This window comes from Thalassophryne amazonica, chromosome 10 (genome assembly GCF_902500255.1).
Source record: "Thalassophryne amazonica chromosome 10, fThaAma1.1, whole genome shotgun sequence".
Lineage (NCBI taxonomy): Eukaryota > Metazoa > Chordata > Actinopteri > Batrachoidiformes > Batrachoididae > Thalassophryne > Thalassophryne amazonica.
The window spans coordinates 16,621,678-16,648,971 of NC_047112.1; the positions used below are offsets into that span (position 1 = coordinate 16,621,678).

Sequence of the window (27,294 nt, forward strand, 5' to 3'; positions counted from 1 at the left end):
TTTTGCACAACCACCAAACTATTTAACTAATAAAAAAAAACAAAAAAAAAAACAGCTGAAAATAGTCCAGGAAAACCGTACGCTGCACACTGAAATGTCAATTATGGGCCAAGTTTATGCTGCGGCAGTGGTTGCCATGACAACGGAGTGGGTTCGCTCGGCCTGACAGAGGTGCGCATGCGCAGTCTTTACCCGCTACATGCTTTGTATGAAATACCAACAAACTAACATTAAAAATATCAATTCCACTGGATTATCCAAAAGTTAACACGCCATGCAACTTACTAACTTGTTTCACGGCAAAGGCTGTGAATACTTATGTACATTATGTACATGATTTGGCGCTATATAAAAAAAATTGATTGATTGATTGATGTGATTCCTTAGGTTTTGTTATTATTAAATTTGCAAAAATCTAAAAAAAAAAAAAACTTTTTTTCACATTCTCATTATGAGATATCGTTTGTAGAATTTTGAGGGGAAAAAAATTGATCAATTTTGGAATAAGGCTGTAACATAAGAAAGTGAAAAAAGTGAAGCGCTGTGAGTAGTTTCTGGGTTCACTACATGCACATTATTGAACTCTGAAGCAGGTAGCAGCAAAGCACATCTTCCTTATTTTAGAGATGCGGAGACAAACTGACAGATTGATGGGATAGCCATGAATCTGGCACAGCCAGGTAGAGCACTCCCCTTGGCCTTCTCCAGCTGCTGAGGACCTCAGAAATCAGTCACCTATGCACTGGAATAAGCACAAATGGCTCAAATATCAAAGCTGATGCTCGATCACAATGCAAGTGATACTCTTCATCACAGTCGCCCTGTGTAAACCATTCTTTCGACCAAGTCTTTCCAGTGGTGCCCAAGGATCCACTGAACACACCTAGTATCAAAGGCATCCAATCCACGCCTTAGATTGCTAGTTTGCATCAAGGAATTTAATAATTTTGTAACAAGATAAGAGCATTCAGGGTTTTTCCATTTACGCAAGCTGGTAGGAATGAATGAATCCAGCTACTCGCTGTAAAAAAAAAAAAAAAAAAAAAAAACTACAGTTAGCAGCAAAAGGAATTTAAATCCCATTGAAGTTCTGGAACATGACTCAATGCATAACTCAGAGCAATTTATCCCTTTATTAGTCAGTTGTTCAAGAAAGAAGGAAAATATTTTGTTAAAAATACCTCAAAATAACTCTGAAGGTTTATTAACAGTTGTGACAGGAAAATACAGAACATTTAAGCAGGGATCCATTGCTTGCTTACATACAGTATATACACACACATTAGCACAGTTTCAACTGCCGTTGTCTCTAAGAGTCTGACGTCTTCTGTGTAACATCACTGTCGTGTCGTTTTGTAAGTAGACTGGTTAGACAGTTTTTACTCCAGTGCTGCTGTTGCAGGACTGAGTTCACTTTCTGTATGGACATCATCAGTTATAGCAGATTACTGTATAAAAGGTTAACTCCTGATGGTGGCAATCATATTGGAAAAAGCTTTTTTTTGGGGGGGGGGGGGGGTACTTTCTGAAATGAACAGGTATAAAGTGAACTTGTCCTCAAGATATGAACAGAATACTAAAACATAAACACAGTTCTAACTTTGATTCCCTTCGGCATTGGATTCCTTTTGTGATGTTGGGTGGGGGTCCGTTTTTAGGCGTTGCTCCTCTCCTCCACTGTAAAAGTCTCCATGGGGGTTTTGCTCAAAGCCTTAATGTCCTCCAGGAGACTGTTGGGCGTCACAATGTGCGAAGACCCTGGAATCAAAGCACAAATGAAAACTCTGCTTACAAACTGACTGAAGAGCCTCCGGTAATGTCTGGGAGCACACGCAGGTGCCACCTCTTCCACCACACCACGGAACTGCCTTGGGCCCCTGGATGGCAGGCACACAGGCCAACCGGTCCATTCCACTACTACAAAGTAACCATATAAAACCCAAGGGGACTTTGGACTTGTCCCAGTGATACTCCTCATCTCCCCCTACTGAAATTCCACTTTGTGATTTCAGAATAGATCAACCTGTATCGCACTGATTGATCCATTTGAATTATTTAATCTATATGAAATCATTTGGATTATTTCATATAGTTTGGTAAACAGTGAGTTGGTAAATTCAATTCCACCCAAGTCAGTCTAGCAAGTGAACGGTTTTCCAGTCATGAAAAGCTTTTGCAGTTCTGAATATCTCCAGTAGGGGGAGTAAAGTCACACTGAATTTTAAAACAGTGAATCTGTCAAAATATGCATAACAAACTCGGCAAGACTCCCAACTCAGTCTGAAGTCAAAAATTGTTAAAGCTGCTAATACGTGAACACAGTAGGTTTTTCAACCTGTGGGGCATGGTCCCTCCTGAGGGATGTAGACTGCGGACATGTTAGAGTGCAAAGACAAAAAATGGGAAATAGAAATTAAGCTTATTGCTATGGAACAACACTATAAACACTCTTTATCTCATTGTGGGGATGGACTGGTTTGCCTGGGTGGTTGCCATCAAGGGCCCAAGGCAGTTTCGTGGTGTTGTGGACGCAGCAAGGCGTGGCACTAGTACATGTTTCCATTGATTCCCAGTGATTAAATGTGAATGGCCACCACGTGATAATGTTTGAAAAAAGAAATACATGAAGATCTTCAAGCTACTATTTTCCTTTACATTACTAATATTTAATGAAAAACAATCCCATCCATTAGGGAAGAGAGGCTCTAAAGTGGACGGGGGAACCAAATATTTGTGTAAAGAGTAATTTGTCAGAAACTGTATTAAAACCCACCAATAATGACTTCACAGGATTTCACAGCCTTGGTGACCTCATAGGCGCAGCGCATCTCAGAGTAGCACATCCCACCGATGACAAAGATAATAAGGCGCGAGCCGCTCCGCCGTTCGTCTTGAGCGCTCGCTTTGTGCTTCTGACGGGCACTACAGAGGAGAAGATGGAAACAGAAACTCTTAACACAGAATTCAAATTTGGAGGTTGGCCAGCTGGAAGTCTAAGATTCTAAAATAAAAAACGTGGCACCCCAACAAGAAACAAAGAGAGTGGCACAGTTAAACTCAACAACTAACCATGTTAACTCCTCACTCTGAAGACATTTTCTTGAATGACCTCTGATGCAGTGCTGTCATTCTCATCAGTCTCAAACAGTAAAATGCCACAACTCAAAGCAACCCACAGTCTGCATTAACCAGGCTTGATGTAGCACCCCAAAGGTCATCACGAGGGGGAGCTCAACAACAGTCATACTTTTTACCTGGTTTTGAAATAAACTGAGGGTAAATAATGTTAGTTTACTATGACTGCAACTAATGACCATTTTTGTTACACCCCAATATCTTTATTATTAAGGACACATTTTTTTTTGACAAATGTAACTTATGGTCAGAAAGCACATTACTTTTTAAATCACTTGACACTGTGAGAGGCAGAGCTTCAGTTCTATGGCCATTATGGAGCCTCTGCTGTTGTTCAACTGCATTATATTTCAAGATTTCTCATAGTGTGGTTGCTTCAATGTAAAAACAGTGTGAGAAAATATGAGGCACACATCCATCACAACACATCAATCTCAGTTAAAATGTTTCTGGATTCAGTATAGTCATGTCATATAACCCAGTTTAATGGGTTCAATCTCAAACCCACCTGACCGCGCCGGAGCCATTCCAGGCTGCAGGGCATTCAGACTGGTGTGGCCATTCCTTGGAGTCCAGTTTGTTCTCTACAGCATCCTGAAAGTACAAGATTATGACAATTCCAAGTCAAAATGTGGCTATTGTGAAGACCCAAATGAGAGAAATGACTGCTCGTGTGCTCAACGTCCCATTTATCAGTTAAACACTGCAGGTCAAAACCCAATTTCATTTAATTTCACTATATATACACACATATATATAAACAACAACAAAAAACCAAACAAAAAACTTTAAAGTAAAATGTACGTATGTGTAGATACACCCAAGAACCTCCGGTGGATCAGAGCAGCTCATCTCAAATCAAAAGCAATGCAAAAATAATTTGTTTAAAAGGCTACTGCCTCTACTAAGTAGGATGTATTTCAGGCCCCGTTTGTCTGTCTGCCAATAGGATCTCTCAAAAACAAATCAACATCACTTTTAATTCATATTTCTATTCTATAATGTTCCTTTGATTTCTTCATTATATGCACATTGGGTAAACACCGCCCACAACTGCGCGTCAGGTCAGTTGAGGACAGAAAAAAAAAAAGGATTGGACCATGATGGAGATATGTTCTTTGTGAGTGCCCTCTGGTTATTAAAGTGTGAAAAGTGTGTCATAATAAAAACACTGCCTTGGAGCTAAAAAACTGGCCCTGTGGGTGTTGTTTTGTGATTCAACACATGAACTTTTTACTTTGTATGACAAATAAAACAACAGCAGAGAAAGAGTCACCAGCAAAAACTAAAGGTCATGTAGAGCTGCGTGACAAGACTCCAACTCAGCATCATTATCGTTTCAAACTTTGATCTGAGTTCTCATTAAGTTTTTTTTGGGGGGGGGGGGGGGGGGGGCACTGCCTCACTATAGTTCTCTATAATGTCTAAACCTTGGATTTTTTGGGGGGGGGATTTATGTTTTTGAATGGAGAAGTGTATGTCTTATCTTTATTTACGGCTACTGAGTTGAACATTTTAAAGTATTAATTCCCCCATTTATATTTAACTTCAACATAAATTTAAGAGATAAAGGCATACTGGGATTAGTGCCAAAGAAGTTGAGGGACAAAACTAAAAACAGAGTATCAACTCAGCAAATTAATCATTATGATTGAGATTAAATCAAAGGTTTTGTAGATTTTTATACTTTTTTGGGTGTCATTTCTTGATGTAAATCTGAAAACTATTTGTTTTGTCAATATATCACAAATAAATAGCCAACCAACCATAAACCAGTTAGAAATTCGATCAATTGAGTTACATTATGATGAAATATTATACAAGAGGAAAAAGGTGAATCTGGTTGCAAAGACGACATCTCCTGTGCAGTCAAATATCACAAACACAAAGGATTTCGCTCAGTGGAATACTTCTGAAATGATATTGTAGGATGGCGCCATCTGTCAATATTATAAAGTAATATTGTAGTAACTGTAGTTGTTGTAATATTTCTGGAAAATTCACTCAATTAATAAAGATGCAACATTTTTCAGGTGCAGCAAAAATGTTGCAGATTTCACCTGAAAATAGAGACATAAAATGGATTTTACAAAAGATAAATGCAAAACTGTTTGGGATCATTTTGAAAAAGTTGGGACACTTTTTTTTAATTTGGTACACATGATTGTAGAAAAAGCACATGGAACCATGAAATCGGTCAGGTCTGGAAGCATGCATTGGTGCCATTGTCTCTACATCCAGTACACTATGGAACAGTCTTGGATGAACTGGCTGTCCATTGCCACCTCTCCAAAGTTACCATTAGCAAGTTATTCCAGTGGTACCCAAGGATCCTCCAAGACCTAGCACCAAGTACATCCAGTTATCATAGGTCACTGGTTAGTGCCTAAAATTCACAACCACACTAAGAGAAGAAGCACCAGGACAGTAAAGACTTGGAATTGGTATTGCCAAATACCTCTGTCCAGGAAGCTCAAGTTTTCATAAGCTCTTCCCAGGTGTCTCTCAATCTCAAAGATCCAGAGACAAGAATGTCACTACAAAAGTAACTGAATCTCTCCACAACTTCCAACACTTTCATCATGCACAGATACACTTTTAATGGTCAAGTACTGCCAAGTTGATCTAGGACAATCGCAAACCCGGTCAGTCTGATTCCTCGCTCAACTTCTCAAGTGCTGCAATCAGGGTGTCCATTGATTCCGCAAAGATCACAGCATCATTCACGAAGTCCAGGTTAGTAAATTGCTCAACATGAAACGACCACTCAAAGCACAAACTACAGAGAACATGATGGTAAACTAAAGCATCATTTCTTCAAACTACATGTATTGTTTGATGTGACAACTCAATTTACAGCAAAGCAAACAGTCATCTCACACTTATCAAGCAGTGTTTTTTATTTTTTAGCAACAGACATTTTAAGAGATTTAAACCAGTATTTCTTCTTCTTTTTAATGTTATTTTGGGCAGATATGGCTGTGGTTTGATGCTCCTATGCACAAACCACATCCTCATTCCTGCTGTAAAAGGAAAGCACAGTTTACAGGAAATGACACCTTCAGGTTTTGAGAACAGCTCAGAAAATGCTTCAGGCAACAACAGAAAAACAAAAAACATGAAACAGTTTACCTAAACTGAATTAGGCCGTTATTTCAGAGTGCTACCTGATTTTTATTAATCAACTCTTACTATATTTTACAGAGGTCTTATTGTGATTTTTCTCATAAACTGTTTAGATATTTCCTCAGTGTTTACTAGCAGCTGCGATGTGCCACCCAGAATACTGAGATCCAATCAACTTCTGAGTTTAGAAGCATTGCTTTTAAGGCCTTTCGGAAATTAAGTAATTTTCAGTTCAACACCCACTTCTCAGAAGTGGGCTCAGTGGCAGGGCCTTAAACTGATGTTTTAATTTCTTTCTCACTTGTATTATTTACTTGCCTCAGAAGAAACAGCTAAAACTGAAAAGTGAAACGGTAAATCAGGAAACCATGTGTGTTACATGCCACAAAGAAATCCACAAAAAACAGTGAAGTTAATGGTTCAGCCTCAGGGATCAGTGGATGAATGTCACATTATTTTGTCAGAGAACTTATGGCACTTTGTTTGGCAAATAGAAAGTGTTGCCAAAAACAGAAGCTCGCAAACAATCTGATACCGGATGACCTGAAACTGATATCTTTCTTTTGTGATGCTTTTAGTCTTATTCATCTTGTACCTTATGAACACCAGAGAAGGTTAGAACAGCACAGTGACCTGGAACGAGCTCCACGTGGTGTTTTCAGTGATTTATAATCCAATGTTACCATGTGTCCTCTGAGCATCTGTACCTATTTTCTCAGATTTTTTTTTTTTTAAAGTGATGCTCCACTGCAGGAACCAGATCTGGACTACTGTACATCTGCCCAGCAACAAACCCAGCAGGCTTGCTTCTCTTTCTACCAGACTAAAAACTGACCTTTTAATAACAGCATAGCTGTGACACACAACTGACAGACTGTGCAACTTTCAGCTGCTTACAACTTCATTTGTAGTCATTATGCGCTTAATAATCACTTACAGTGGCACCAACCTAACAATTTACTTCTGCTTCTCTATTACGTCTTCTTGTTCTCTTGACAAACAATAAATACTGTATGTTCTAAAGCAGGGGTCACCAACCCTGTTCCTGGAGGGCACCTGCCTTGCATGTTTTCTAACTCTCCCTGATCCACTCCCAGGCAAATAACTATCAGGTGTGCTCAGCCAATCAAGAGCTGGAAGACACCACTTAAAAAAAAAACAAAACAGGTGTGACTTGAGTAGGTTGACGTGGAAAACATATACAGGGTAGGGGCTCTCGAGGAACAGGGCTGGTGACCCCTGCTCTGTAAGCAACTCTGTAATAAGTTGCATTTTTTTTTTTTTTTTACTTGTTTGGGAGGTCCTGCAACTTACATACTGAAAAATCAAACATTCTTTATTGGTAATAAAAATAAGTATTCATATGGGATTTTCACAGGAATCAAACCACTAAACAAAGTAAACTAAAAATAAAGGACTATATGCCAATAATAAAAAATACACTATAACAATGCATAAAATCCCAAATTAAAGAGCTGATAATACAGAAAAAAAGGTGCATCCTATACTCTTGTGTGGCATATATGGGTTTTTCCTCTTCAAGAGGCATTTCTGAACAAGTGTGACTTATAATCCAGAAACTATACAGTAATACATACATACACACACACATATATATCCATCCATTTTCTTCCACTTTATCTGGAGTCGGGTCGCAGGGGCAGCAGCCCAAGCAAAGCTGCCCAGACCTCCCGATCCACACACACCTCCCCCAGCTGCTCAGAGGGAACCCCAAGGCGTTCCCAAGCCAGCCGAGAGACGTAGTCCCTCCAGCGTGTCCTGGGTCTTCCCCGGGGCCTCCTCCCGATGGTGTCCTGTCTTGGTTGTACCCCGCCTCGCGCTCGATGACTGCTGGCATAGGCTCCAGCCCCCTGCAACCCTTGATTGGACTAGGCGGTTGAAGATGATTTTTTGTGTGTGTGTGTGTGTGTGTATATATATAATACATTCAACTGTTTCCAAACCTTTAAACAGTGATTTACAGTAATAGTCCCATCCTGTCTATGGCTGATGCTGAGACCCTGATTCATGCGTTTGTTTCCTCTAGATTGGGCTACTACGATATTCTATTTTCTGGTTTACCACAGTCCAGCATTAGAGGTCGCCAATTGGTTCAAAATGCTGCTGCCAGACTTTTGACAGGAAGCAGAAAATTTGACCACATTACACCCATTTTGGTGTCTCTTCACTGGCTTCCTGTCCCAGTGAGATCAGATTTTAATGTTCTGCTACTAACCTATAAAACTGTTCACAGACTAGCACCTCCCTACTTAGCTGACCTACTTAAACCCTACGTACCGGCCCGGGCTCTGCGTTCTCAGGTGCAGGACTACTTTGTGTCCCTAGGGTGAATAAAAAGTCTGCGGGTCACAGAGCTTTCTCTTACCGTGCCCCTGTTCTGTGGAATGATCTCCCTGCATCAATAAAACAGTCAGATTCTGTAGAGACTTTCAAGTCCAGACTTAAGACACACTTATTTTCCCTTTCGTATGGCTAGCATATCGGCATAATATGTTACTATGCTTTATACCCTTTCAAATTCATGTTATTAGCAAACGGAGCGGCCGCGGCCTCAACTTTATCTAAAGTCTGGGTCTTTTAGTGAAACTTTCGGCTAGTGGCCGGTGATCACCTTAGTATGTGTTGTTGCTTAATGCTGACAAATTATACTGTATTTAATGTATTTCCGATGCCTGATTCTGTTTTTTCTCTTTGTTTGAGGGGCGGCTCCATCCGGAGATGGGTGTAGTGTCTTCTGCAACCTTCTCATCCTGTGCACCGACAAAATTTCATGGATATTCGTTTCGTAAATGGTTTTGACAGCAGTATGGGCTAAGCAGAGGGTCACCCCTTTGAGTTTGGTCTGCTTGAGGTTTCTTCCTCAAATCATCAGAGGGAATTTTTCCTTACCACTGTCACCGGTGTGCTTGCTCTAGGGGTTGGTAAGGTTAGACCTTACTTGTGTGAAGTATCTTGAGGCAACTTTGTTGTCATTTGGCACTATATAAATTGAACTGAATAGTTTATCGCTAATAAATTTTGTTAGCCAAGTGCAGTTGTGTATAATCACTATTTTGAACATAAAAGCAACACTCACATTCCACCTAGAAACAATACCCCTTCCCCATTTCTGCCCATCACTAACTCACTGAACTTCCACTCACAGTCACTGGATCTAGTTAAACTGCCACTGTTGACCTCAACCTGCTCAGAGTCAAGCCATTAAACATAAACTTTTACTCTAACAGTGTTACAGAAAGTTACCATTTTATAAAAAAAACAGTTAAATATTTCCTTTTGGCTGCTTCCGTTTAGCACAAGGTCGCCACACCAGATGTGGTATGGGCCCACGTTAATTTGGCACAAATTTTACACTGGATGTTCTTTGTTATATAGTATGTGGCCACTGGGGAACAGGTACCCCTGACCCAGAAGCTTTCTTTTTGTTGAGGCAATTGCACTATCTGCTTGTGCCACTGTGCAACAATAAACATTCTGACACGGGTCAAATTTCCAGTAAATCAGCTTAATCTGAAGTAAGCAAGCAGACAACCAGAATTGATTGCAACACAGTTTTTCTTGCCCTAGAGGTGGGGTGAGGACAAAGAACAGAACATCACAACACAATGAAGGATGATCTCAAGTCACTGACCTCCATTACATCTTTGATGACAGGAGTCCACCTGGAAACATTATACGTCTCTTCCTCAGAACGATCCCGCCTTGTAGGCTTGCAAGAGAAGAAACTGGGCTACAGACAAAAGTACAACTAGGATTCAGCTGGGACTGATAACTGAAATCAACAGGACAGTCAACTTTACTTTATTATTGGAATCTGAACATCACTGTGCTTTTTACAACCATCTTTATGACAATCAGTTCATAAAATACCCCACATACCGACGTGATGATCGACACCCCCAGGTATTTCCAGTTCAGGATGAACTCTCTTTGGTCCTCGATCTTTACATGCTGGATGAGTTTGTTCAAGTTCTCGTCTGTTGTTCCTGTTTACAACATGTGCATACACAAAGCATTACCAAACACAAGCATGCAAAAATCTCCTATATTCACTTTTTCCCTAAAGAATCATGCCGTTGTTCAGACATGTGTTGCGGCTCCAACTCTGTTCAATGCTTGCATGGACTAAGTGTTGGGCCAGATTGTGGAAACCACTGACTTAGTTGCCTATGTCAGCAAGGAGAGGTTTACCGACCTAGGCTTCAGGGATAATGCTGTGATCCTATCAGTGGATACCCTGATTGCAGCTCTTGAAGAGCTGCGGGAGGAGTCGAAGTGTCTGGGCTTGTGATTGTCCTGGATCAAGACTAAATTTCATCTTTTCAATGACTTGCTGGATTCAGCCATCAAACGTGTATCTGCATGCTGTGAAAGTGATAAACTTGTCAAGCCACTCATTCATCTCAGCAGTGACAATCATGTCTCTGGCCTTTAAGCTCAAGACAGAGCTGGGAAGACCTTCTGGACACAGGTGGTTGGTGATACTGACACATTTACAGGAGAAACAAATTCCAAGAGTTTTGGCTTTGGAATGACTGTCAAACTAATTATTACTTGGAAAAACGTAGTGGCACTGTGAGGGAACATGATGTACCCTCACAGTAGGATATTTTAGCCATGTGGGGTGCTTCTCTGTCCATGATCCAGCATGCAGGTGTCTCAGTGCTGAGGATCCTAGCAAATAGAAAAGGCCAAAGGAACACTGATGTTTCACCTGACTGCATTCAATAGATGCTACTTTTGAGAAGTGGAGATGGACCACTTGTCTGCCTTAGCTAAGAGACAATTGGTCCACCTCCACTTCTTGAAGGCCAAGAAGATTTTTATAGTTTGAAGGATGTGGTGATTTGTAGCATCAGCACACACTCACTGACTCAGTTTTATCAGCTGAATAATTGGTTGTTATGGTCTTAATTAGGAGTTTAGTAGATAAACATCTGTATGGTCTTATGAATTATTCTGCACTTTTGTGAAATGATAATCACATCCTGGCATCATATCAACATTAACATATACTTTGTATTGACTCAAATTAAATTATACACCATTTGCTGCTTTTGTAGCCCATACAGATGCTCAAAGTGCTTTACAATGATGCCTCATCACCCATTCATACACATCGATGTTAGCGTGCTGCCATACAAGGTGATCATCTGCGAACCTGGGAGTGATTGTGTAAGTTAAGTTAAAATGTCTGTTAACCCTAAAAAAAAAATAAGAGGCACACCATTGATGCTGAAGATGTAGAGCAAGACAGCCCTGATCTTATCATGGATGGTATATGGGTGAAGCAGCACAGGAAGCAAGGTCCTCATGCGATCCTTCACCTTCACCCCTTCCACATCCAAACCCATAGCCAGATCCTACACAGCAAGAAATAAAATGTTCTTCATCTATGAAAAACTAAGTGGTTAAAAACTCAGGTGCTTGCTGGGGGGGGGGGGGGGGGGGGGGGGGGAATCACAGCAGACCTGCTCCGCTTTGCACAGTTTCTCCACGTTGTTGGAGTAATGCTTCATACATTCTTCAGTCAAGTTCAGATGGACAGTTTTCTACAATTCAGAGAGACACACAGACAAAGGGCAGGAGAGAAAACAACTCAGCATAAAATTATTATGAACACTTTTATTTGTATTATTCATCACTGCAAAGATGAGACCGATTCATCCTGACACCAAGACACAGACAGACACAGGGAAGCCTGAATAAGATTCTCTCTTAGCTCTATTATTAGTTGTAGACAAAGCAGGTAACTTTAAGGTAAGGCTAAAAATACCTGTTAGTACTTCTGAGGTGCAGCAACCTCATATTAATAATCATGTGGCACGTCATACCTCAGCCAACTGTTTACGGACGGAGGGCATTTTCTTCATCAGTTGGGCCAAACCGCTAATTGTTGTCTGCCAAAATGGAAACAAACGCACAACTTTAAGGAGGATATGAGATGCAAACCTAAAATAAAGAACTTTGGTATTCAACACAATGGTATATGAGCGACAGAGTTATGTGAAAATATTAAAATAGAAAATTCAGTATAAGGAGGTACCACCTGTGTCCATATAGCACCCCCCCAAAAAACCTCTAGCAGAAAAGCACTGGCAGGGTGCTGGAGTACAATTCACTTTTTTTTCCATTCTAAAATTAAAAGCTATGTGGGCTTTTTTTCTATGACAATACATGCACAGACAGACACAGGCAGATTTCTCAATACACATAACAGCAAGCTTATAATGTGTATGGTGATTAAAAGCATTTAGAGTCCATCAAATCTGCTCCCACAGATGAGTTTTTCTGTTTCTATTGTCATATTTTTTGTGTGACATTTCATACAGAAGTACATGGTGATGGCCAAAACAAGCCTCCACTTTGTTTAATGTCAGAGTGAAAAGCATCGCCTTTTCTAAAAATGCAGTGATTATACCAGGGCCTTTTTAAAAAATTCATATTGTTAACTCAAAGTGCTCAGATTCACCCAAGGGGAAACGTCAAATGTCCAAAATACACAACTCAGATGATGAGGAAACATACAAGAAACCAGAACACTGTACCTTTCCATCTGGCTGCTTCTTGCTAGCAGATATTTCTTTTACCAGTTTGGGAATTTGTCTGTTTTAACAGAGAGGGGGGAAAGGTGTCTGTGATGAGTAAGAAAGACAGACATGAGAGACGTGTGACAACTGTCTGAACACGAATGTCTGATGTACTTACTCTGTCACCTCTGCGATGTGTTTGTGCCTCAGTTTAACCCACAGCATGTCTTCTTCATTCAGCAGAGCCTCCTTATCTGAGCCGTCTTTAGACTTGTACCTGGCATAAAAAAAACAAACAAACATACAAAAAAAAAAACAAAAAAAAAAAAAACAAGCCAACACAATCTTTATACTTTATGTGGCTCCTATTAGCTTCCACTGAGTGGTTACCAGTCATACCAGGGTCCAGAGTGGAAAAATACACACAATTAAAAACAAACAAAACGAAAATATATCGCAAACAACAAACACGGGAGAAAAACACAAAACAAAATCCACTACTAAGAATTATTATTCAGCACAGCCTGTCAAAAGAGTACAACTTTCATAAACAATGGTAACTACTTCAATATCTAAATATGACTCTCAAAATATATCTGTAATGACCTCTTGTGAGAGAATTGGCTATTTTGTTTTCTAATAACCATAGGCAACTTGCAAAAGAAGCTCTATAGAAACAGTTCTTAACATGAAATTGGCATCCCCTTGAGATCAGTGCTAATCTGACATGTTGCATACTTTTTTTGCTTTTGCTAATGAAGTGTGGCGTTTTGTTCCAAAACACACAATGCATGAATTGTAGAAGTTGACAGTCATAATCATTTATGCATCTCTGAAACAGTGCAAACAGGACTTTTAACAGGTACTCGAGCACACGTTTGGTTCCACATAAAAATCTATTGTTGGAATCTGGCAACTGGTTATTTGCCAGTATGCTTAGAAATGATTCAAGAAAATAAATTGGGTTAAAATGTTTTGATTACTTGTAGGTGTCACTGTGGATGTCGATGAGATCATAGGCCATTGCCTGATAGGTCAGCTCGTGCAGGATGGGGCTGACAGGATCAAAGCCTCTTTCCACTATCAGCAGCTGAGCCTGGGTTTTTCCCTGATGAAAGGCAGGAACAAATTACATCAAATTCCACATTTTCAGATTTTATCCAGTCTTGCTGAGCAGACACCAAGCAGGCACTGCTTTCCAGTGAAGCATAAAAATAGTTTAATCTGGCCATGAAATTCCACTGCACTTTGGAACTTCAATGTAGCATATTTATTCCTGCAGATAACACTGTCAGGTTCCCATATACACCCAATGCTCAGGTAATGTTTACTCTGACAACATTCCATACTCACTTTTTTCTTGCCATTGTCATCCAGCTCATAGTATGTTTGCAGTTTTTTGTCCACCAGCTCTGCTAAGATTTTTGCATTCACCATGTTGCTGTCTCTAATAAAGATATAGATCATTCATGAATGATCACAAAGTCAAGTTAATACATCTTATCTACAGCCACATTACCACAAGGTCAGGTTCTTGCCGAAAATAAAGATGAAATTTCAGCAAAGGATTTGGCAAATAATTACATTTTCAACCCAATCTGGACCAAATGTGGCACACACTTTGGTGGATTCAAGAACGGCCCTAGCAAGCTCAGACACAGGTCAAATGTCATTGGGCTCAAATGCCAGCTTGCCACAGCCCTTACTGTGTGCATACTCACAGGTGCCATTACCCAGTCACTTCCATGTATGGAATGCCACATTCCCTTCTAAAAGGTAATCCAGAATTAGGTGAATCTAAAAATTAATGCACATCAATTCAAGTCTGGGAGCATGTGTTGGCGCTGTGCTTGGCCACATCTATGATATCACGGAACCGACTTGGGCTATGGATTACAACCACCAAAGAAGGCAACCAGTCCATCCCCACATCTCTACAATATCCAACTGCCATAATCCAGTGAAGTATGGACATCCCCTTAGCCTTCTCCATCCACTGCGCTCCTCAACCCTCAAACACCTACGTATGTGCTAGATCACGCATAGAGAAACACATCAACAACCAAAAAGTATCTGCTCATTTGTCATTACAGCAGTACCCAAGGATTCTCCAAACAGACCTGGCTGGTACTAAAAACATCTAGTCTTTGCCTTAGGTCACTGGTTAGTGTCAAACTCTCACAAGCACACAGTAAAACAGGAAGCACAAGCAGAACTAGACCTTAATTCTCCTGCAATGATATCGGCATCGCCAAACACCTCTGTCCAGCAACCTCAAGACTCCAGAACTCTTTCCCAGGCTTCTCTTGCTCTCAATCGCTCAAGACCCAGAGACATGAATGCTACTGCAGAGATAAGCAAATGTCTTTAAAAACTCAACATTTTCAAGTGCTCCAATCAGGGTATCCATTGATTCCACAAAGATCACATCATCATCTGTCAATGTCAGTAAACATTTTCTCACCAACAAAAGCACCCAGGGCACCGGTTCTGCAACCCTACTGAACACCCGGACCAACCAAGCATTGCTAAAAATGGTAAACAGACTGCATTTATATAGCACTTTTTCATCTATATCAGAAGCTCAAAGCACTTTACAATGATGCCTCACTTTCACCCATTCTCTGTCACACACCGATGCCAGGGTGCTGCCATGCAAGGTGCTCACCACACACCGGGAGCAACTTGGGGGATTATGGACCTTGCCCAAGGGCCCTTAGTGATTTTCCGGCCAGTTTGAACCAAGGCTCCTCCAGTCTCAAGCCCACTCCTTAACCACTAGACCATGACCTCTCGACATTGAATAATGTAGGAGCCAAAACACATTCCTAATAAACACCAGTTTTGACTGGAGAAAAACTCAGTCTTTGCCACCGTTCCATGCACTTGCCCATCAATCAATATTTTATATATACACTCAACAAAAATATAAACGCAACACTTTTGGTTTTGCTCCCATTTTGTATGAGATAAACTCAAAAGATCTAAAACTTTTTCCACATACACAATATCACCATTTCCCTCAAATATTGTTCACAAACCAGTCTAAATCTGTGATAGTGAGCACTTCTTTGCTGAGATAATCCATCCCACCTCACAGGTGTGCCATACCAAGATGGTGATTAAACACCATGATTAGTGCACAGGTGTGCCTTAGACTGCCCACAATAAAAGGCCACTGAAAGGTGCAGTTTTGTTTTATTGGGGGGGGATACCAGTCAGTATCTGGTGTGACCACCATTTGCCTCATGCAGTGCAACACATCTCCTTCGCATAGAGTTGATCAGGTTATCAATTGTGGCCTGTGGAATGTTGGTCCACTCCTCTTCAATGGCTGTGCGAAGTTGCTGGATATTGGCAGGAACTGGTACACGCTGTCGTATACGCCGGTCCAGAGCATCCCAAACATGCTCAATGGGTGACATGTCCGGTGAGTATGCCAGCCATGCAAGAACTGGGACATTTTCAGCTTCCAAGAATTGTGTACAGATCCTTGCAACATGGGGCCGTGCATTATCCTGCTGCAACATGAGGTGATGTTCTTGGATGTATGGCACAACAATGGGCCTCAGGATCTCGTCACAGTATCTCTGTGCATTCAAAATGCCATCAATAAAATGCACCTGTGTTCTTCGTCCATAACAGACGCCTGCCCATACCATAACCCCACCGCCACCATGGGCCACTCGATCCACAACACTGACATCAGAAAACCGCTCACCCACATGACGCCACACACGCTGTCTGCCATCTGCCCTGGACAGTGTGAACCGGGATTCATCCGTGAAGAGAACACCTCTCCAACGTGCCAAATGCAAGCAAATGTGAGCATTTGCCCACTCAAGTCGGTTACGACGACGAACATGCTGGATGTGGAGGTCCTGGGCTGGTGTGGTTACACGTGGTCTGTGGTTGTGAGGCTGGTTGGATGTACTGCCAAATTCTCTGAAACGCCTTTGGAGTCGGCTTATGGTAGAGAAATGAACATTCAATACACGAGCAACAGCTCTGGTTGACATTCCTGCTGTCAGCATGCCAATTGCACGCTCCCTCAAATCTTGCAACATCTGTGGCATTGTGCTGTGTGATAAAACTGCACCTTTCAGAGTGGCCTTTTATTGTGGGCAGTCTAAGGCACACCTGTGCACTAATCATGGTGTCTAATCAGCATCTTGATATGGCACACCTGTGAGGTGGGATGGATTATCTCAGCAAAGGAGAAGTGCTCACTATCACAGATTTAGACTGGTTTGTGAACAATATTCGAGGGAAACGGTGATATTGTGTATGTGGAAAAAGTTTTAGATCTTTGAGTTCATCTCATACAAAATGGGAGCAAAACCAAAAGTGTTGCATTTATATTTTTGTTGAGTGTATATCCATTTACATTGTTATTGTTTGTTTTTAATGTTTGGCCATCTGGGATGCTAAGCAAAGTGAGTTCCGTTTCCAAATGTCCTTTTCAACCATGACAACTAAACACAAGCAAGACTCCATTTCAGGAAAAGTTGTGCAACATTTTATTTATTTATTTTTTATCATTCCAGCTCTTCCCATAAAACCTTCAGGTGTACTTTGGGGCTGGCATGCAATGTAAAATGAGTAACCAAATCTTCTGTGACTTACTTCCTATACCTGACCCCCGGGTACTCATCCAATGTGGCACAGAGTGTCACAATCTGGTCTGCAATTGTCTCCATTGTCTCCCTTTTGTCACGTCTCTGGGGACTGTAGATGCTTTGAAAAGCATCCGGACGCTCACATGTGAATACCTGAAACATATTTGACATACTGGTGCCAAAAATCTCACATTCTGGAAATATTAGCATCCATGTCCTGGAATTTAACAAGTAAACAATGACAATAAAAGAGGGAAAAGGAGGAACATTACAGAACAGCTTCTAGTCATTTTTACTTTTTTAAGCATGAAATAAACAGAAAACGTTGCATTTTTATTTTAGATGCGAGTCTTCAATTTTACGCTACGTGATTACTTTAACTCTTGAAGAGTGGCTTGTTACACTAACTCTGCTTAAAGAAAGTGGGGAAAAAAGAAAGAAAAAAAACTTACTTGGGCCTCTTGTGGCATAAAGGATATGTTTATCTCTTTACAGACACGTATGTACTTTGCACAATACAGCTTCATATTGTTGAAGAGGTCATCAGGGCAATCTGTGGGACCGAAAACTTAGTCTGCATTTTTTTTTTTAAAAACAGACAACATCTTGATCATATTATTAAAAAAAATATCTTTTGTCTATCATTATGTTAGTACAATACAAAGGTGGTTACTAAATTACTTACAGTCAGTGAAATAAACATATGCTGCCTTATACTTTGGTTTGGGCTTGAAGTCAGCGATGAAGGCATCAACACACTACAGTGAAATTTATGACATCAAAAAAGAGTTTTCAGAATGATTGAAAAGAACTGAAAGAAAAATACAGATATAAAGAGTATAATCCTAATAATAAGAGATTACAGAGTTTACAGTTAAAATATCACACCTTAGCAGCTGGTGACATGAAGTAGATGGCTTTCATTTCAAGGACAGGTTCTCTCTTTTTGTACAGGTCCTCCACAACTAAGAAAGAATTCATTGTCACAGAGCAGCTACAGGAGGTTCACAGTACTGCATATGCAAAATGTTCCAGCTTCAGCAAACACAAAATGCTTTTGCAAACACCCCAAGTTTCACACTACACCTTAAAACAGTGAAAATTAATTTGGCGACTTGGATTCTGCAAGTTGATATTTTCTTGTGAAAAAGCAGCCTACTTGTTATTTTCTCCGACATTAGATTGGACATTTTGCAGCATGATGAGAGGAGCTTGGTGGTGAAGGGGTCCAGAATCAGTATCTATGAAGAAGACAAATGGGGAATATCAATCACCCAACATCTCACACAAATTAAAAATGAAAATTCCTGCTTCAACTCACAATATAAAACTGTGATCAATTGCTTGTTGTTCACATGCAGGTTAACTCAATTTTCATTGGATTTTATTGTGTACTTTTAGGGTAGACTGACCTTCCATACTTCAGATTTTCTGCAGTCTGCAATAATGGTTTCTTGTATTCCTAAAAAAAAAAAAAAAAAGTTTTTAAAAGTTATGAAAAAAGCATCAAACAAGAGGGAAAAGGCTTTAAGTAACCACACTATTTGAGTTACAACACTTCTGGAGGACAATCTCGCAGTCTGAGTTTAATTACAATTAAACTTTTACTTACAACTGAACTTGGACTGCGAGATTGTTTTGTATATTTGAATGCACTCGTGCATTCAGACATACAATACTTAATTAGCTACTGATCAGGATAAACTTGTAGCCATGTGCAAATCATCACAACCATTAGTTGTATTAGTCGTATGTTGCTGTGTATACTGTCAAGATGTAAGTATAGTATTTAGACAGTGAGTTTTGAAATTTTGCCTCTGAACACCACTACAATGGCATTAACATTAAAGAATAAAGACATTCTTGTTGGGTACATGGACTTTTAACTTTATTTAAAGGGGTTTAATACAAATATCACAATAACCATTTTGGATTTACAGACATTTTTATGCACAATCCCTTCATTTTCAGAGGCCATAAGACAAACTATGTGTCTCCTTGTCTTCTGTCCAGATGTCACACCTAGGACCCTCCTAGCTGTCTCCCATACCACATCTACAGTACTTTTTTAGTTGTCCAAAATTTCTTGCCCTCCATCCAGTGCCTCTCTCACCTGCTCACTGAATTTCACACAACAGTCTTCCTCCTTCAGCTTCCACCATCTGATCCTTTGTTGAGCTCTCACTCTGTTCTTCACCTCTCAAGTCATGCTACAAACCACCATCCTGTGCTGTCTAGCTACACTCTCTCCTGCCACCATCTTACAGTCTCCAATTTCTTTTAGCTCGGATCTCCTACAAAGAATGTAGTCCACCGTTGTGCACCACTCTTCTGAACTTAAGATTCAGAATTGATTATTTCGATTCAATTTGGGTTAGTGTTATTGAAAGCGTTTTTCAGCTGTTACCTGATTGTCTAGTTATGCAACATATTAATACTACTTCACAAAATTTGGTCCTCAAAATGCAAGCAATAGTGTTTCAGAGAGTTAATAATTTAAAAATTTTCAGGGGGAAAATGGCCCCAGTCCCCCTACAAAACTCACGCCTGGAGCGCTTGCTGCTACAGGAAAACTTTTCTCCTGCAGCAGCAGAATCCGGCTATGAGAACCTTCGTGTGCTGTCCAACGGAAATGGTACGCTATGAGGAACAAAAAACAAACAAACAAAAGAACTACTGTGTAAAATAAACGGCAAACTATTCTCTTTTCTCGACAGCAGCAACAGACAATTAGAGTGCTGGTTGTCATGACTGACATCTTTAAATGACTCTCACAGAGGCTGACAAATAAATTGTGGACCCGCTGCTTCTAAATCAGAACAAGAGCGTCCACAAATTAACGTAGAGAAATTATCATTTTCTATTACACACCCTTGGAAACAGCGTAGCGGCCAAACTGCAGCATAATTTATTCAGGCACTCTGTTATAGCGCTGGCGAGAAGTGCACACACACACACACACATATATATATATACACAAGGTCTGTTAGAAAAGTATCCGACCTTATTATTTTTTTAAAAAACCATATGGATTTGAATCATGTGTGATTACATCAGCCAAGCCTGAACCCTCGTGGGCATGCGAGAGTTCTTTCACGCCTGTTGGTGACGTCATTCGCCTGTGAGCACGCCTTGTGGAAGGAGTGGTCCAGCCCCCTCGTCGGATTTTCATTGTCTGAGAAGTTGCTGAGAGACTGGCGCTGTGCTTGATCAAAATTTTTTCAAAAACTGTGAGGCACATCCGAGGACACCATTCGAGAAAGTCAGCTGGTTTTCGGTGAAAATTTTAACGGCTGATGAGAGATTTTGGATTGTTTCTATCGCTGTAAGGACTTCCCACGGAGCGGGACGTCGCGCAGCGCTCCGAGGCAATGTCGTCATCCTGTTTCAAGCTGAAAACCTCCAAATTTAAGCCTCTGTTGACCCAGGACGTCGTGAGAGAACAGAGAACTTTCAGAAGAGGTCGGAATCAGCAGTTTATCCGGACATTCCACTGTTAAAGGAGATTTTTTTAATGAAAGACGTGCGGACGGATTGGTGCGTTGGCTCGCAGCCGGCGCGGCCGGCCCGCCCGCCACAGGAAAAACACCTCCGTGTTGATAACCATTTATAAAATCCAGGCGGCTTTTGGTGGCTTTCAGTTGAGTGAGTATCTGAGAAATTGTTTAACAGCAGGGCATGTTCCAACTTGTCCTTAAGGCTTCCAACGGCTTCAAGCACAGCGCCAGTCTCTCAGCAATTTCTGAGACAATGAAAATCCAACGAGGGGGCTGGACCACTCCTTCCACAAGGCGTGCTCACAGGCGAATGACGTCACCGACAGGCGTGAAAAAACTCACATGCGCACGAGGGTTCAAGCTTGGCTGATGTAATCACACATGATTCAAATCCATATAGTTTTTAAAAAAAATAAAACTGTCGGTTTCTTTTCTCGCAGACCTCGTGTATATATATATATATATATATATATATATATATATATATTTTTTTTTTTTTTTTTTTCCCCTTGCTGCTGGGGGTAGCCATATTGGATGGTGAACTAGGAATTCCAACTCCAGGAGCATTCCTGGGCGGACATAACTAGGAAATTCTAATCTCCAAGTACAAATGGAACACACCATAAGTATGGCCATTTCGGGCTACTGTATCAACATGGCGGCCTCCATGAGAGGGGCCCTCATCCATCTAGATATAAAAGCTTTATTCTGAGCTCATAAAAATGCATTTATTCGTTGTTTGCAGGAATGATATATTCCATTAATGCTAATAAAGCTCTCTAAATCCTACACACTGTAGCTTTAAAGTGTTGTAAGTGGCAGCAGCAGAGGAGGGGCTACTGATAAAAAGAAACACCTTCAAACAGACACTTGTTCTTCAACAAACAACAGTACTAAGCACAGCTCAAATGCATGTCTGACCCTTATGTCTAAACTTGCAAACTTAGCCAGGAGGAAAAACAACAACAAAAACTACATTCAAATTTACAGAACTTTCACTTCGCAATGGAAACTTAGAGGCGTTAACGTTGACACTAATGACATCGTTAAAACAACCCCAAACTGAACTAACTCTTAACACTGAACGTTAAGCTGTCATAAAACTTAAATAAATGTATAACGGGGGCAAACTTACTTCTCCAAACTATTTTTCTCAGTCCGTAGTCGGAGCCAGATGCCATTTTGTCTTGTTTCCTCCTTCCCCTTATTCCTGTCCTGTTTGTCGCCGGCTAGTGACGCCATCAGGTCAACGACAGAGTTCACTTGTAGTTTTTATACACACACGCCGTCAGGACCATAAGTATTTGGACAACGATACGATTGTTGTAATATTTGCCTTTGCTCAACAAGTTTAAAAGAAGCAATCAGGACGTGCTTGTAGTGCAGAACTTTAGCTGTAATTCGAAGGGTCTAACAAAAATATTACATTAACCATTTAGAAATTTCAGCCTTTTTAAAATAGTACCTCCATTTTTGGAAAACAGTATTATTTGTTATTAGAAATTGTGACTTTTACAGCCGTTTTTTAGCATCGTGCAAATCAGATAGCTCACTGGGAAAAAATGTTGAGAGAACAATATGTAGGCTGTAGATCAGTCTGTCCAGCTGCATAAGCACCAGTGCAGACCAAACGCCCCCCCCCCCCCAAAAAAAATTGGTCCACCCTGCGTTCACTGCGCATGCGTCATTTGGAACCACAGCAGCTCGTCTAATACTGAGTCTCTCCACCCAAAGCGATCAATGGGAATGATGTGATTATTAACCCATCAGATGAAAATGTAAAACCTCTTAAAGCATTCAAAAGTCAGTTTTAAGCAGAAATGAGGCCGTGTTAATCAGAAACAAGGTGATAATCGGTGAGTCGTTGCTGATGCTTTGAAATGATGGAGGCACAGTGAACACAGCATCAGCAGTTCATCTGGCTGCTGTGCTCTGATCGCTTCCATCTTTTATTTTGAAATAATGCTGAATTTATGTGGAAATGATTGTTGTACAAAGGCTTCAGATATCTGTCACTGAGCTAGATGATGACTGGAGTGCAGTTTTAAACAAAAAAGATGTGAACTGCGGCTGAGGCACAGAAATGACGGCTGCGCAGTGAAAGAAGCCAGCTGAGGTGGTTTGAGTATCCAGTGAGGATGCTCCCAGGTCGTCTCCCTAGGGAGGTCTTCCAGACATGTGCAACTGGGAGGAGGTCTGGGGAAGACCCAGGACAAGCTGGAGGGATTATATTTACCAGCTGTCTTGTGAATGCCTCAGGATCTCCCTGGAAGAGTTAAAGGACTTGGTCGTGAATAGGCAAGTGTGGGTTGGGCTGCTTGGTTTAGTGTCACTGCGACCCATACCTGGATAAGCAGCAGTAAATGAATGAATGAATGAAGCAGTGTGGTACAGTATGGTATATTTGTCTGAAGAAGGCAACTCTCAAATCTGAGTGATCTTCCAAGAAGAAAACTAGCGAGGGAAGCCAACAAGATACCCTTAACTACTCAGAAAAAGTTATGGGCTTCTGTGGATGTGATTAAAAAAAACTGCATAGTGCAACTTTGAGCCTATTAATGCATGGTTAGGTAAACTGTGTGTAAACAGTTCTCTCATATCTTAAATGTCAAGTACAGTGAATCCGGAAAATATTCACAGCACGTCACTTTTTCCACATTGTTATATTACAGCCTTATTCCAAAATGGATGAAATTCATTTTTGTCCCTCGAAATTCTACACACAACACCCCATAATGAGAACATGAAAAAGTTGTGGGGTTTTTTTTTGCAAGTTCGTTAAAAATAAAAAGTGAAGAAATCACATGTACATAAGTATTCACAGCCTTTGCCATGATTACTTTGTTGATGCACCTTTGGCAGCAATTACAGCCTCAAGTGTTCTTGAATGTGATGCCACAAGCTTGGTGCACCTATCTTTTGGGCAGTTTTGTGCATTCCTCTTTGCAGAACCTCTAAAGCTCCATCAGGTTGGATGGGGAGCGTTGGTGCACAGCCATTTTCAGATCTCTCCAGAGATGTTCAATCAGATTCAGGTCCCGGCTCTGGCTGGGCCACTCAAGGACATTCACAGAGTTTTCCTGAAGCTACGCTTTTGATATCTTGGCTGTGTGTTTAGGGTAATTTTTTCTGCTGAAAGATGAACCGTTGCCCCAGTCTGAGGTCAAGAGCGCTCTGGAGCAGGTTTTCATCCAGGATGTCTCTGTACATTGTTGCATTCATCTTTCCCTCAAACCTGACTAGTCTCCCAGTTCCTGCTGCTGAAAAACATCCCCACAGCATGATGCTGCCACCACCATGCACTTAAACAAATGACTCATTGGATGAACTCAATTCAATTATGGGCAGGATTTCCATCTAATAAATATATGTAGTCCCAACTAAATTAAATGAAATTATCTCGCATGGATGCACAGGGATGGTGGCCAGGTGGTTAGTGCACTTGGTTTCGGTAAGGCAGGTTTCCGGTTTGAATCCCACCCCTGCCACATTTCCCCATATAATGTGGAGATGAATCAGGAAGAGCATCCGGACAACACGTTTATACATAAAAAGAGACAAACAGTGATTTAGATTTGACCTTTGATCAGTTTTACCAGACAGTCCAAAAGCCTGCCCAGGAAGTCACTAGTCACCAATCCAGCTTGGATTCCTCACCCAATTGGTGTTTTTTTGTCCCATGTCCACTAGTGCTGATAAGCAATGCCAAGGGACAACAGAATCTTTGAACAGGGAAACGTGTGGTGGCCCGCTTTGTTTGTACAAATGCATCACAGCGTCCGATAACTGTTCCACTCCGCACGCCGCGTTGGAGATCCCATCACTGTAGATATAGGTCACCAACGGTCGTGGAGTAGGAAGAGTGCGTAAGGTGGTTTCATATTGCAAGTCGGGACCTGGCGTATTTTTGTACCACATAGTTATGTGGAGTTGTTCTGCTGACATTTCGTCCTGGACCTGTGTTAGGGTGTCCCTTCCCCAATTTAGGAGTAAAGAAGCAAAGTTTTGCGGTTCAACATTTGGAATATCCAATGTGTAATAAAACTTATCAGTTGCATCAGTGGTCAGGACATTAAGATCTGTAGGTTGTAAATCATTTTTTCGCTTCACAATCATATTATTCCCCTGAGGCACCAGTGCTAGTCTCAGTTGACAAAGTCCATCTCTGCCCAACAGATTAACTGGACATTCAGGCATCAGTAAAATAGGCATGTAACATGATTGTCCCTCAGGGTCCCGCAGCCATATTGGGTCAGACAGTGGGACTGGTGTAATTTTCCCATTTGCTGATCGAACCCAATATATTTCGCTTCCGCGATGGACACCAGGAATCTTCACATTACAGGTTGTCTTACAGGCACCTGAATCGCACAAGAAGGACACAGAGTGTCCATTCACCAAAAGCGTTATTTCTGGTCGGACACTTTCAACTGACATGAGTTCCTGCAGATCAAGATCAACAGGCATGTCTGGACCTAATTTTGGTGATTGGTCGGTTAGTCATTTACTCTGATGTGTGTTTTGTCCTCTGCGAGGACAGTCCCGAGAGATGTGTCCTTCCTCATTACAGATCCAACACTGTCGCGGCCCTGTTGGTGGTGGAAAGTCCTGTCTCTTCTGATTTCCCCTGTCATTGAATCTGTCGCTATTTTGACTCCAACGTGGAGGTCCACCTCTCTGTTCTATGTGTCGGCGTCCTTCCTGAAATCTTCCCTTGAAATTCCCTCGGCCTTGTTGACCACGATCCGGGTATCCTCTTTGATAATAGAGGTCCTCGTTTGGATCATCGGTCAGGTCAGCCAGGAAAACAGCAGGTGTTTTCCCTGTATTTTTCTTCTGACTTTGGACCTTATCAGCATGCATAGCATGGTCAACATAGTTATCTAACGTGGATGTGGGAAAATTTATCATGTGTTTTTCAATCCAATGTTTAACTCCCTGTTTGCTGTTTTGATGGAGGGCGTTTTTGAGTTGTTGTTCGTATACTCCTTCTTCCTGCTCTGGTACTAGACCACTGTTTGCACGGAAAACCTTTTCCATTCTTAACTTGTAATCTTCAAAAGGTTCATCGTCTTTTTGTTTAGTACGATTAATATCAGCATAATTAGCTTGTTTTTTGAATTTTTCTTTGATTCGTTTTTGTAATGCTGTCACTCGCTGGGTCAGTATGTTGCTATTATGTGGTAAAGCTGTGCCGTCGCCACTTGCAGGTGACCAATCCCCTTTTACAACCCCCCAGTATTTCTTTAAAGCTCCCATATAAACCTGCTGGACCTCCGTACCATCTAAATTATATGAACCACGGAGGTTTTCTAAATCTCGACAGCACTGTTCAACATCTTCCTGAGGATCCGCCACCCGTTAATGCGGACTTTATGTCGTCCATTGTCCAAGTGCGGTAGACCAAAAGTGTAGGTCTTTGATCCACCGCCACATTTGGATTAGCTACTTGTATCATGGGGTACTGTTCTGTACCATCAAGTGAGTATACGGGTGGTGATTTTGAGCCCTTTAGTTTAACCCAATCCCACCCTGATGCTTCAGGTGCACTGGGAGGGGACAGAATTTCTCGAGATCGTGTCAAGGACCTTGTAACTGGTCTCTGGGGCGGCGGTGAGTGATATGCTGGTGGTTTGTCATCCGTTTGTTGCTCCAGGTCTGGATACAGACTTGGTTTTGTAGAATCAGTCATTTTTTCAGTTTGTTTTGATTCTGATTTGGTGTCATTTATCTGTTCCTTTTCTCCGCGTCTTTCTTCAACATACACTTGCACTCTTATGGGTGGACAGGTGGTTTCATCGTCCTCCTTTTTGTGCAAGAAAATTTCTGAATTTCCTCCTTCAGTCTTGTTTTGTTTTTCCCTGTCTTTCTCCCTACTCTTCCTCTCACCTTCTCGTCTTTGATCTGCAGCTTCCTCCCATGCAATAATTTTGTTCCATCCCTCCTTCATCATTTTCCACTCATCATTTTTGTTTTTCTTTTTAATAGATTCTCTTAATTTTGACAATGATGGTCTGTTTATTTGGCCGTCGAATCCATGTTTTGTAATCCATGTGTCTAAATATGAGACATGTGTAGGATCTTTTTGTTCCATAAATTTCCAATCTTTGTTACCTAGACGGTCCCGCGGATCCTGCCTTTGTGTCTTACTGTTTGACTTCCCCATTTTTACGTTATTTTTATCTTTTTTTTTTTTTTTTTTTTTTTTTTTATAAAGATAAAATTTAGACCAGTGGGGTTTCAACACCTACAGTGTTCTAAACACTGGTTATGTGCTTCTTACGGGACAGCGAATTTAATTTTCCACCAGCCAGTGAGTTCCCTTTCTCCTCCCCGAAGGAAGCGGGAAATCCTTGCCTCTGCCTC

The 27,294-nt window shown here is 41.1% G+C and overlaps 1 protein-coding gene across 1 annotated transcript; it reads right to left on the reverse strand.

Moving 5' to 3' along the window:
• Positions 1-1,188: 1,188 nt before the first annotated feature.
• On the reverse strand, positions 1,189-22,201 carry stxbp3 (syntaxin binding protein 3). The gene is made up of 19 exons (XM_034179479.1): positions 22,064-22,201; positions 18,844-18,893; positions 18,591-18,672; positions 18,320-18,396; positions 18,117-18,189; positions 17,884-17,984; positions 17,439-17,584; positions 14,166-14,259; positions 13,796-13,920; positions 12,991-13,089; positions 12,831-12,888; positions 12,117-12,182; positions 11,754-11,834; positions 11,510-11,645; positions 10,162-10,268; positions 9,914-10,012; positions 3,644-3,729; positions 2,774-2,922; positions 1,189-1,758 (listed from the first exon to the last, which is right to left on the reverse strand). Exons 1-19 carry the CDS (start codon positions 22,107-22,109, stop codon positions 1,655-1,657), a joined length of 1,779 nt encoding a protein of 592 aa, XP_034035370.1. The 5' UTR covers positions 22,110-22,201; the 3' UTR covers positions 1,189-1,654.
• Positions 22,202-27,294: the final 5,093 nt, after the last annotated feature.

Excerpts from the sequence above, each read along its gene's own strand:
- stxbp3 (XM_034179479.1), bottom strand. The coding sequence starts at position 22,109 with ATGGCATCTGGCTCCGACTACGGACTGAGAAAAATAGTTTGGAGAA. Across the intron at positions 18,190-18,319 it reads TCATGTCACCAGCTGCTAAG|TGTGTTGATGCCTTCATCGC; the intron begins GTGTGATATTTT and ends ATTTCACTGTAG. Across the intron at positions 2,923-3,643 it reads AATGGCTCCGGCGCGGTCAG|TGCCCGTCAGAAGCACAAAG; the intron begins GTGGGTTTGAGA and ends TCTCCTCTGTAG.